Below are 12,896 nucleotides of genomic sequence, written 5' to 3' on the forward strand. Positions count from 1 at the left end.
TATGCTGTGTTATTTCATGGGTTGATAATAGATTTGTAACTATGAACGAAATGTTTGAGGCATGCTAACTGCTATCTACTCTGATACAAGCAATGGGAATCTATGAAAGTTCCAATACTGGAGTAAGAAACAAGTTACTTACCTGTAACTTTAGTTCTCCAGTATTGGTAACTTTCATAGATTCCCATGTGCCCACCCACCTCCCCTTAGAAAGCTCACTTCTAGTCTAGGTGACTCTGTGGCAAGGCAACGGCTACGAAAATCTGACGTTCTGAGCTTTCTCAGGAAGGTTCCACAGGATGAGGCTTATCTGATTGGTTGATAAGGTGAGTTTGGGTCTTTTTACATAAGGACACCTATAGGCTACAAAATATGAGGCCTAGGCCTATTTTTTACTTTTTTGTACCTACTAGGGTGTATTTACCTAGGTGTGTGTATGTATGTATATATATATATATATATATATATATATATATATATATATATATATATATATATATATATATATATATATAACCGAGGCTCCCATTCCGACGACGGGGAATGATACAAGCAATGGGAATCTATGAAAGTTACCAATACTGGAGAACTAAAGTTACAGGTAAGTAACTTGTTTCTTCCCCTAGGTCCTAGAAATACTCAGGGACGGTTGTGATCCTTGGATGCCAGATGACCCAGTGCAGCTATACATTATGGCAAGTGAGAGGAAGCTGGGATTTCTTTGGGTATAGTTTTGGCATGGAGGCCACAGTGAGGGAGGGGTGGGGGGTAAAACCCCCTGTTCTGTCTCCGTTGGGAAGCAGAAGTATGGGCTGGCATCCTGTTATGGGGATCCAGTGATCAAAAGGTCCAGCACACTCACACCACTCCTTTTTCACTTATTTTCCCTGATGGTTTTCAATGTCCTCGGGTGGTCATAATGGACTGTTTAACACCTATCTGCCTGACCGATGTGGGGGTGGGGGGGGCAGTAAGCCCACCAGACCATGGGGGTGTTAAAGGAGTAAAAACCGAATGGAATGTATGGCTTGCACTAGACAATCTTCCGCCACTCGGGTAAGGCAGAATGCTGGGCTAACCACCTTTTCTGCTGGCTCACGTCAAAGTACAGCCAAAAGATGCGAAATCTGTGGATGCCCAGGGGGGCAGATTAGAGTTACACTCCTCAAACTTCTCCTTAATAATCGCCCACCCCAAGGGGGCAGAAAGACTGTTTTTGTGGTTGAAGCAATTGCCACGCCTTGACTTGTAGTGGTCTTCTGGGTCATCCATATTTTTAGAATGATTTATGTATTGTCTACATAATTGTAACATGTAAGGTTGAATGATCTGGTAAGTAGCATTTGTCTCCCCATCAATAAAGGGGTTTCTGGGATGTCCAAAATCCTACTAAAATATAACCCGCGTCCTTGTGGCAAGTCTGAGTTCTGCTGGTGTCCTGTTATGCCAGGGCTCAGACTCCAGGACGATAGATGTTGTCCCTTGAAATTTCATTAAAGTATAGTGTCTATTGCTTATGTCTGTCCGATTGTTTGCAAAGCACAATATTTATTGCTTGGAATCTTGGTGGTTCTGTCTGGCAAACTGTACATCCTTTAGTATTGTTAATCAACTTACTTTGCCAAGTTTTCAGGTACATTAATTCTTTATGAAGGACCTTCTTCCCTTCAGAATAAAAAAAAAAAAAAAAGGAATCTTGGTGGTTTTTAGGTCTGGCCTAGAGAAAGTTCTAGCGGAGTGTCAGCCTCGCGTTTTATTAAAAAAAACAAAAAACAAAACCTAATCGTACATAGATTAAATGGGCTTTAGGGCAGCCTTCTTTTGGCATTGTTTGTTTGATAGACACCAGAGCTATAGATTGGTCATCCTTCGTTAGACTTTGACTTTCAGGGCAGTCATCTTTGTTTGTGTGTCTTTACCTTAACTGGCAAGTAGATGATTTAACGGCTGTCGTGTTAAATGACCGCAGTCTGGCTGTGCACAAGTTATTTCATCGTCTGCTGACGACGTGGTGTTTATTGACTGTGAGGTTATTTGTTGTTTTTGTGAAAGGTGCTATTTGTTTTCAAACTGTATTAAACAGTTTTGACAAAACAGTTAAAGGAAGCTCTACTGCTTATTTTTTTCAAATGCGTTTATCGATGCTTTCTAATTAAAACATTTTTACAGTGTGCCTGACTTCGGCATTCTCTATTACCTTTGGATGTTTCGATTCCACACGTGATCAGCTTCTATCTTACTCTAATTCCGTCTCGTACGTTGTGTTGCTCTGTCTCTAACCCTGTGTCACTCTGAGTCTCTCTGCCTTCATCTCTCTGTCTGGGTCTGCCACTCACTCATTAACTGTCTTGATCACTTTATCTCAGTTTCCTTGTCTTTATCTCTGTCTCCATACCAGTCTCCCTTATATCGGCCTCTTTCAGCTATTGGTCTCATTTGAGTCTATTTTTTGTCTCCTCTCACACCTTTAATCATTCACTTTCAAACACCGCCATTATTCTTACAAGAATAATTAGAATAGCTAACCTATTTTTACTACTCATTTGAGTATTGATACTCCATGCATGCATAGTTCACCTGTTCATTTATGCACCCAATCACTCACAAGTTCATCCATTCAAGCTATTTCTCTCACGTAATAACCCACTTATTCTTGAATTCACCCATACATGCAGCTACCTGTGTAAATTCGCCGATCAGTGCACTTTTCCTTTGCCAATGCTTGTATTTTTATTTTTTCAGAACTACTCGCTGTCCCACACGCACACAGTAGATGGCATTGCAAGTTATTCTAAGAAGGATGTAAAAGAACAAAACTATAGTTCACATCACTAACTTCCTGTTGTAGTAGCATTGACATCTGCATTCAGTCCATTCTCTGCTTCACATTTTGATTAACTACATTGAACCTTTGAGTACACAGCCTTCCACAATGTATATTTTCCTTGTCCAGAAAATATGCTGCAAGCCTGTGTGGGCTTGGTTTCTGCTCAATGGTCACCTTATTAAAGAGCAGGTTTCTTTCCCTTCTCTGCTGACAAGGTTGGTGTATTAATTTACCTTGTGTCGTACTTGAGAGCAAGTATATATGATAACCCCCCCCCCATCCTAAAATATTATTACAATGTACAGTCACTTTAGCTGTCCTTCTTTTGCCAATGGTCGGGAAAGCCTGCACCACATGATCTACCAAAAATCGTCTCCTGCTAAAGATCCTGTCAATATAAGAATTCTTGTCAAATTACTATCATGGGTATTTCTTCCCTGAGTACAGACACCGCCGTCCATGCCTGCATTGTACTAGGACAGGCGATGAGTTATAGAGGATGGAAATCCGAACAAATGGTACTGAAATTGTAAAGATTTTTTTCCTGGTTTTCCTCATCTATCAAAACGTTTGCTTAACATCCCTTTCAAGAGCATGATGATTTTCCTTTAGGGCGAGTGCTTCTGTAAGAGAACACCCAGTGATATTCAGGTGAAAAATCCTTTATTGAGCGCTTCAAAGATCATACCAGCTCACGTAAGCTGTCTTGAACGCTATATGGGTGCTCCTGTGGTTGTAATGCATTGCTGTGCATTCTTGTCTCCTTAGGATGCTGAAAGCAGCCAGTCTTCTATCACGCTTACGGATGAGGACGAGTTGAACAGCAGCCAAGAAAAGGAGCATGTCACAGTAGCCCATGTCACAAAACGTCGTAGAGGACGAAAGGTAGAAGCAATCGATAGGCATCCAAAGACGAAAGTGAATGTCGACACACCGATTACCAATGACGTTAAACCCTCTGAAGAGCAACACGTAAGATGGGAAGGAATTGCGATTTTCTTTACAAGGAGTCATTTAAATGTCACTTGTTCCTTTTAATAACTCCATTATTAAAGTACGGCTAAGTTGAGTTTTACACTGCTAAGAGTGAACTGCTGGTCATTTTTAATTGTACCTGTAAAATTGGGGGAATGTCTAACGGGGAATGAATTGGAAAAACTGCTTTTAACCATGTCCTTTAAGGCGCTATTAGTTGTTGTTTCCCTGTACTGACAGTTGCTCCATAACCTCAGTTTTTTCTGGTTTGTGTGAGTAGGGTTCCAAAGCATGGACTGGTATTTTGTCGCCACTTTAAGGGATTTTTCTCTCATACTTTTTATTCTATTAAATCTCATTCCTCAAGATGTCAAAAAGAACTCTGATAAATTCCGTTGTTATTTTTCAGAGGAAAGCTGCAGGAGCTCTGACACAGCTCATGCAGTCCTGTCTTCAGGTCATCTGAGATAGAGATAAGTGTTGATTTATTGCCCCACCGTAGTCTAATTGCGTTTGCTGATCAAAATGAAAATTGTTTTCTTCAAGGAGGCTGGAGGTATGAGTGAATACATGTAGTTAATTAGAAGTGCATATAATGGGAAGTTCAAGATTGGTCGCTGGGTCTCGGCAGTCCTTTGTGACGAGTGGATATTTGTGGGGTAAATGGGGTGTCATTGGGGCGATGATCACCAGGTTGTGGAATTCTATCAGGATTCCTTGATTGTCCCCTTTGTGTTGATCTGCTTTCAGTAGTGTAGTTTTTTTTTTGTCTCAATGGAATATTTGTGGATCCTGTTCAGAGAAATGCTTTATGTTTACATTGGCATTTAAGTGGAGTCATTTCCTATTTCATGTTTATTCCCTCATTGATCCAGGTTTTTAGGTTCTTGTTTAGGTTGTGGATGTTTCTAGAGGCACAAGTTTGTCCACAGCTCTTGAAAGTTAAAGATACAGATGGTTTGCTTGTTATTTGGTGGGGTGATGAGCTTCCTGACAAGTGAGGGTCGAGTTTAGAGAGCCCAAGTTTGTTTCTATGTATGTACGTGGTTACAGTGACTCTTGTAATTATGTTTTGCCTTTATTGACGCTTTCTGAGAGAATAGATGGTCTTTCCAAAAGGCAGGTTCATTCTCTCTGACCACATTGAGTTAAAGCTTGAAGCATTTGTCATGGAGGTCACAGACTGTATGTTTAGATTAAGTGGGTAGCTGAAAGAAGTTTGAGAGGGGGGGTAGGTTGGTTGAGCCAACTATTAAGGTCACCCAGATTCCAAAGATTTGGATACATTATGGCGATAACTGAAGTTGTATATTGAAAAGGATCTTCTGAAAGCTGTTGTTAGTAATCCTATGTAGATTTTTAGAAATGCACTTCTGAAGGTACTTGTCAGTGCACAGTGGATTAGTAGACACATGTAATCTACCATGGTAATGTCTTCAAAGGTGGGTCTGTGTAAAGATTTCTTGAAGACCACAAATCCTCCTCTGGCTTTTGTCAGGTGGTTACATGTAGGATTTGGTTTGGAATTACCATGTACACAACTGGCAGTTTCTTCTTTTAGCCATGCTCTTGTGATGAGTAGATATCATTTTGAATCAGAGATGTGTTAGAAGATATTTAGTGGTATTTATTCATGGGGGTTAAATACATCTAAGCAGCCCAATTTAATACCACTTATATTTGGCTGAACACATAAATCTCTACGCATTATTTAAAAAAATAAAACTGAAAGAAAATTGTAGAATCCCGTGGAATGTTCATATTTGCCAAATGTCGATAACCTCCTCCCTTCTACATCTAGAAACCATAACCTTTTGAGCATTTGCCTCCTTTGTCCATGAGATATTGCACACAGATTCAACTTACCTTCCTGTGTAACTCTGTATTTACTATAAAGAAATGTTTTGATGTGTTGTATTTTGTACTTTATCACATTATGTTCAGCTGAACAGCAGTCATTTAAAATGTCATCTTCATTTATGTCAGTATGTACATCGTGTTTATTCCAAACACTTCCTAATAATTCTTAAGTGATGATTCATTTTCCTATGGCGTTGAAAGATTAGCAAAAATTGCACTAAAGGTGAGAGCCAAAATGAGAATTTGTTTCATAGCTTTCAAAGCCTGCTGTTCCTACAAGTCTCGAAGTATCAGTATATGCATGTTCACTTTTACTCATTTGTCTTCAGAAAGCTATTTGTGAAGACAAGGTAAACAACCAGTCCAAGGAAATTTCTGTCAAGGGAAATAGAAAGAGGAGACGCCCTGAGGATGAAACTGGCCCTGAGATTCAGACAAATGGTAAGGTGATTTTGTTGTAGAAAATATAAATGCTACATTGTTGCCTATGAATGCACACAGTTGTTTACTGCTGTTTCTCGAACCTGTTTCACCTTTATTTAGTTCTAGAGGATTTTAGCTCACTTGGATCATTCTTTTTGGAGTGATGCATTTTTTTGGACCTTCCCTTCACCAACTTGAGCATATTTGCACCCAAAGCGGAGAGATCCTGGAAACATTTGCCATAGAGAGTAGTACTCTTTTATAGGTGAACACTTATCTACAGTGTATGTTGTTCTTACTGTGCAAAGATACAGTCAGTCTTCCTGAATCTCATGAAAGCCCCATTAATCGACCTTGACAACAGCCAAACGGCAACCTCCATTCTGCAATTTTATTAATATTCATAGGCGCTAGGCCCCTCTAGTGCAAGGGGGAAAAAAGTCACTTTCTGTTTGCCTCTTCAATCCCTTGCTAGGGATGATGTCCTCAAGGATTCCCTTGCACCGCTCTGCTGCCTTCTAATGGGTCTATTGCAAAAAGGACTGGACAGGCAATGGATCCAAACACCAGACTCTTTCGACAATATGGTTTGTATCATTCCGGAGATAAGCACAGCTCTGTCTTAGTGGGTTCGAGAGGCAAATCTCTCCGCAGGCCGGACAATCGTAACCAAAGTTTTCTGGTTGGTCATCACCACAGACGCTTCCGTAGAGGGTGGTGGCTCATCTGCAAGATTTGCAAGTCAGCTGCACATTGGAGCCATCTCATTTGCTTCTTCACATCAACTTGCTAGAACTCGCCTTCCTGCCCAGGATACAAAAATCTGCAGTGCTCATCCGCACAGATATCACCGCAACCATGCACTATATCAGCCAGCAAAGCGGCACAAGGTCTTAATCGCTGTCCCAAGAGGTGCAAAGAATTTGGATGTGATTGATCTGTCACCAGGTGAATCTGAAGGCAGAGCATGTGCCAGTAAAGCAAAATGTCATAGCAGACACTGAGCAGGATGAGAAGTGCCTGCCACAAATGAAAGATCAATCCGGAAGTCCTGGAGGGATTTTTTTCTTCAGTGTGGCAGACCGAATCGGGACCTGTTTGCAACCTTCCAGAACCGAAAATTCCTATTCTATGCAAGCTGTCATCCACAACCAGAGTCTTGGAGGAATGCGTTTTCTATTGCATGGTCCCAGAATCTTTGCCCACGCTTTCCTCCGACTCCTCTCCTCGCATGGCTTCTCATGAGGATGAAGGCAGAGCCCTGCAGGATCATTCCCATCACTCCAAGGTCGCCTCAGCAACACTGGTTCTTGGAGATACTTCTTTTCTCAGAGAGACCGCACATCCAACTGCAACCACTTCCATCTCTACCGACAATGAGCCAAGACTGTCTTCAAAAGTGGCTCTCCTGTTGATGGCCCTGATGTTTCAGTTACTATAGAGATATTTGGTTTATTAAGACGCTTACGTCTCATTTTGCTGACACTTAGTTGTCTGTTTGCTATGGGTTGTGAGTTTAGTGAGTAAACAGCCTACTGACACATAGCCCTAGGTCCTCAAGATGGGGAACGCACATGGAATCACTTCATTCCTTCCCATCTTCTCTCGCGCTTCTCAGCACATTAAACCCGCACTGATGCCAGTGTGGGATTTAATGTAAAATGCACTACAGAGGACATCTTAGAGATGCCCTCTGAAACCTGACCTACAATCCACGTCTTGTCTGAGAGGCTGCCACACAGCAGACATGTTGCTGGACCCCTGGGCGGAGAGCCCCCCGCACTCCTGGGTCTGCAACAATGCACCTCCTGGGCGAGGTACTAGGTCTCCTCCCCAAGGATGGGCAGGGGGAAGCTTCAAAGGCATACTACCGTTGTGAGCTTCTCCAGACCACTTGCTGTACTCAGCAATTGGCCCCCACCACTTTAGAGAGTAAGGGTATATCTAACTTTAGCCTCTGCCAAACATCTGGGGACTCTATACACACCCTGTACCTTACTTTGGTCCAGTATATATAAAGCCACTTTCCTACAACCCCTCCCTTCCAAGTTCTGGCGACATATTTCGCTTAGCCACCATGCATCCTAAAGTGACCCACAATCGTTCCGGTCTAGTCAATTCAGTGGCGTCCCAGATGTTCAAAAGACACAGCCTTGGGTTAGCCACTACTTCTTTACAGCAAGTCTGACATAGAACAGAAGTGACCTCTCCCCAATACCTTTGAAGATTTGGGCAGTCCCACCATTAATGCATATAGTACCTACTTGGCCGCAGCCATGGGGACACTCCGGAGAGTCTAAAAAACCCATTTTAACCAATACGGAGCATGTGCAATAGGCCCTATGCAATAATTTAAGTTGAATCAATTTGAACTGGAAACGAATCGCAACCTCCCGGGGTGACGCCAGGGCCTCCCTCAACTCCTCCTCAGAGATCTCGCCCACGTTGGAACACCATTTTGTACAGACTTTGTCAAGGGGGTCAGGCGAATTATTGAGTTTACGATACGTGAGAAATATTGTTCTGGTGGGGAGGTAGTTGTCTAACAACCTATCCTCCAAAGGGGAGGACACCGGCAATTCCTTGCCTTTAGAAAGCACCTTGGTCAGTGCGCTGTGCACTTGAAAGTAGCGGAACGCTTCCCCCTCATGCAGCTTGTATTGTCTCTGCAAATCACTAAAAGGCACCATTCTGCCCCTAATCCACAGGTCGCCCACCTTGGACAGGCCAATCAAATTCCTTTAATCGAACCCGGGATGCCGCCCAAGAGTACCCAGACGACCAGAATCAAACCGTGGAGTTGCCTGAGTAATTCTGCCCCTCCAGCCCAACGCTGAGTTTGCAAGGTGCCAGATGGAGATTGACGTGGAGGTCGGAGTAAATTTGTGCTTTAGCTTTGAACCACCATACAAGGCCCGTAAATAAGTACCAGGCAGCATATTGTGTCTATCCCTCCGATATGCTGGGTCATCAATTGGTCGATGCATCCAGTGATTAAGGACAATAAGTTGTGAGGCCCAGTAGTATGATCTGATGGAAGGCAAAGCAATGCCGCCATCATACCAGGTCCTAACAAGCTTGGCGAATGCGATTCTGTAGTAGGGGATCTCTGTGTATAGTCATAATCTAGTGAATAGTCCCGCCCATGTGCGTGGACCCCGGAGCAATCAAAAATAATCTCTTAATGTGTCGAAACAATGCAGAACTGCACAGACACTTAAGAGAGAATTTAAAGACAGATAATGCAGCCTATAAAAGGCTACACTGTCCAGTACTTCAACTAGAAATTCCACCACAAAATCCACAAAACAGCAAAGCCTGTACAGATTTCCCTTGCTTTAACAGCAAACACCCTCTGGAATGATAGAGGGGAGTACCTGGACAGACAAGCCCCATAGGCTTCCATTATGTGGCTCAGAACAGGATACTGTGCCTTTAAGAGAACCTTCCAGAACTTCACAGTATCCCAGAATGCACTGCAGGTCCCATTTAGTTTCAGTTCTTTTTTCCGGCTCCTGCAAGCAGGACCCTGGAGCATTGAGCTCTCCCTTTTTAAGGGTTTATTGGTGATTTTTTTCACTTTGTTGTTTAAGTTAAGTGCTTTTAAGTACTTTAGTGCTGTTCTTCTTGGTATTTTACTCCTTTTGAAGTCAAATATGCCTGCATTATTTGACAAATGCCCGGATTGCTCCAGGAAGAAGGCAAAATCGGACTCCCATGAGGTGTGTATCCTCTGCCTTCCCTCTTCCCACGTCCCAGAGGAGTGTGAGATTTGTCAAGGCTTCTCTGGCAGGACCCTGAAGGAAAGACAGAAGATCAGGCTTCAGGGCCTCGAGGAGAGAAGGCTGAAGGCGCAAGGTGGGTCTGGAGGGGCTTATTCTGCCCATGCTGAGGCCTCTGGGGGGGCTCCCCAGGGGCAGGAAGACCCACAAACGTTCCCATTCTCCGTCTGAGTCGGTTGCACGGACTACGGCGTCGAGAAGGATGACTACAGTCTGTTCCCCGTCTCCCCAGGGCTCTGGGTCGAAGCGGCGGAGACGCCGAGGGGATTACACAGACCGCCGTCTAAGTCGCCTTTGCCGATTTCGTCATCGTCGGTGTCGACGTCGAGTGATCGATGTCGAAGGGCCCGGCGTCGGCGCTCGCCGTCGAAGCGACACCGCCGTTCGCCGTTGGCGAAGAGGAAACGATCGTCGTCGAGGGGATCCTCGTCGTCGAGGCGGAAGAGGTCGCCGTCGAGGCGGAAGAAGTCGCCGATGAGGCGGTCGAGGTCGCCGTCGAGGCGCAAGAGGTCGTCGTCTAGGTCGTCGAGACGGACGAGGTCGACGTCCAGGCGGACGAGGTCGACGTCGAGGCATGGAAGACGGTCGGCGCCGAGGAAAGGGCGCTCGACGTCGAGGGGCCTGCGCTCGCGGTCTGGTCACCGTTCTTCGACGTCAAGGAAGCGCGGTGAGAGACCTGATGCTGTGGGAGGCTCGCCAAGGTCCAGGTCTGGAAAGGAAGGCGGATCACCGGGATCGGTGTACTCCAAGGTGTATACTCAATCACAGAAGCATGTTACGCCTCCGTTGCCGAGGGGTCTCCCTCAGAGGGCTCCGACCCCTCCTCCTTTGCCTCCTCTACCTCCACCGGTACCTCGGCCTCCGGTGCCAGATAATCCGCCCCCGGTTCCTCCGAGGTCGGTCTCGTTGCCCAGGCTGCCGACCCCTCCCAAAGGGACTCCTAAGCTGCAGGCCCCGTCCAAACCCAGGGCGCCCGCTCCGGGGAAACCGGTGGAGCGTCCCAGGCCTAGGAAATCGCGGTCACGCTCCAGACGGAGAGGACGATCAAGGAGTCGACACAGGTCCTCCACTAGATCTAGACATCGCCATAGGAGGCGAGGATCCAGGTCCCGTACGGACTCCTCTAGGACTCGCTCATATTCACCGACCTTATCGGACTCCCCGGAGACAAGGGTGTCTCCGGTGGACGACGACAGCACGTTCCAGGAGGTTCTCCTGAGGGGGGCTACGAAATTGGGCATCACGGTGACGGCTCCTACACCTACGACGTCCGTGATATTCGAGACACTTCACAAGAAGCATCTGTCTCGCCCTCTGCTACCATTGGTGCCAGGGCTGGTCGAACCTGCGGAGGAGCTGTTCCTTACGCCTGCGGTGGTGAAGGCCGCTCCCTCCCGACTTCTGAAGAAGTACAGAGCACCGGATTCGGACCCGGCCTTCCTGCGGATGGACCCAGTACCCGACTCCGTGATAGTGACGGCAGCCAGGAAGTTACACTCTACCTCCCCGTCCTCCACCGTGCCACCTGATAAGGAAAGCCGATGGATTGATTCGACTGGAAGGAAGGAGTGTGGAACCTCTTCCACGACCATGAAAGCCTCCAGCGATTCGGCCTTGCTAGGGCGGTACGGCCGTGCCCTGTGGGACTCCCTAGAACAGTTCACGGACCTTGTGCCACGAGACAAGAGGGAGGACTTCCTAGAAATACTTGAGGAAGGGATGCTGGTTTCCAACCAGGTCATCAGTGCGTCTGCGGATATCTCGCTGTTGGCAGCCCATGGTTACTGTCACGGGATCAACCAGCGCCGCCATGCTTGGCTCAGGCTCACGTCACTCAAGCCGGAGGCCCAGCAGCGGGTGGCCAATCTGCCCTTTTCCGGAGAAACACTGTTCGGAAAACATGCCGATGATGAGATGGCCCGCATGAAGGCGGAGGCGGAGACCCTGACGGCTGTGGGCTTGGAAAAGCCCAAAGAAAAGAAGTCCTACCGCCCGTTCCAAAGACGGTTCGGTGCACAGGGAAAAGGACGAGGACAGTCTTCGGGACAGCAGCAGCAGCAACAACAACAACAGCAGCAGTTCCGGAGGCCCTTCCAGAAGCGCCAGAGGGGTAGAGGTGGACAACAGTCCTCTACTGTGATCAAAGGCCCGGCCGGGTCTCGACCGTGAGCGGCTACTTCCCCTTCATCCGTTACCCGCTCCGGTGGGGGGAAGCGTTCAATTTTTTCTGGCAGAGTGGAGAAAAATTACTCAGGACAAGTGGGTGCTGAATATTGTTTGCAATGGATACAGTCTTCGGTTCACCAGCCCTCCTCCATCGATTCCTCCGGTCAGCTCGCAGTATCAGCTGCGCGAGCTCCAGATGGAGGCCGATATCCTGTTAAGGAAAAGGGCGATAGAAGACGTACCTCTGTCTCAAAGAGGAAGAGGTCTGTACTCCCGGTTCTTCCTAGTCCGCAAAAAGGACAAGAACGAGTTCAGGCCCATTCTGGACTTGCGACAGGCAAACGGGTGGATTCGCAGAGAAAAGTTTTGCATGCTGTCGTTTCATCAGATTTATCCTCCGTTGCAACAGGGAGACTGGCTATGTGCAATAGACCTACAGGATGCGTACTTCCATGTGCCCATTGCTCACAAACACAGGAAGTTCCTGCGATTTCAAGTCGGCACCAATCACTATCAGTACACGGTACTTCCATTCGGGCTGAAGTCTGCGCCCAGGACTTTCTCGAAATGCATGGCTGTTGTAGCGGCACACCTGAGGAAGAACAAGGTGTTTGTCTACCCGTACCTGGACGATTGGTTGATCAAGGCCTCCTCCTTCTCGGGAGCTCAAGCGCACTTCCAGAAGACGTGCGTTCTATTGAACAAGCTGGGGTTGCACATCAACATGTCCAAGTCTGTCCCGACTCCGGTCCAGTGCATTCAGTACTTGGGAGCCACCATCGATACGATGTCAGCAAGCGTGTCTCCTTCGGAGGAGCGACGATTATCACTCCTTCAGAAGGCTCAGGCTCTTATGACCACTC

General features: G+C 46.3%; 1 protein-coding gene across 1 annotated transcript in view; it reads left to right on the forward strand.

Annotated features, from left to right (window-relative positions):
- Positions 1-12,896, forward strand: part of NUSAP1 (nucleolar and spindle associated protein 1) — a 345,737-nt gene that overhangs the window by 34,571 nt on the left and 298,270 nt on the right. The window contains exons 3-4 of the mRNA XM_078659621.1: positions 3,596-3,799; positions 5,992-6,103. Of these exons, the coding sequence (XP_078515747.1) occupies positions 3,596-3,799; positions 5,992-6,103 (316 nt within the window). The remainder of the gene's footprint in view (positions 1-3,595; positions 3,800-5,991; positions 6,104-12,896) is intronic.

The sequence above is a fragment of the Lissotriton helveticus genome, chromosome 9 (assembly GCF_964261635.1).
Source record: "Lissotriton helveticus chromosome 9, aLisHel1.1, whole genome shotgun sequence".
Classification (NCBI taxonomy): Eukaryota; Metazoa; Chordata; class Amphibia; order Caudata; family Salamandridae; genus Lissotriton; species Lissotriton helveticus.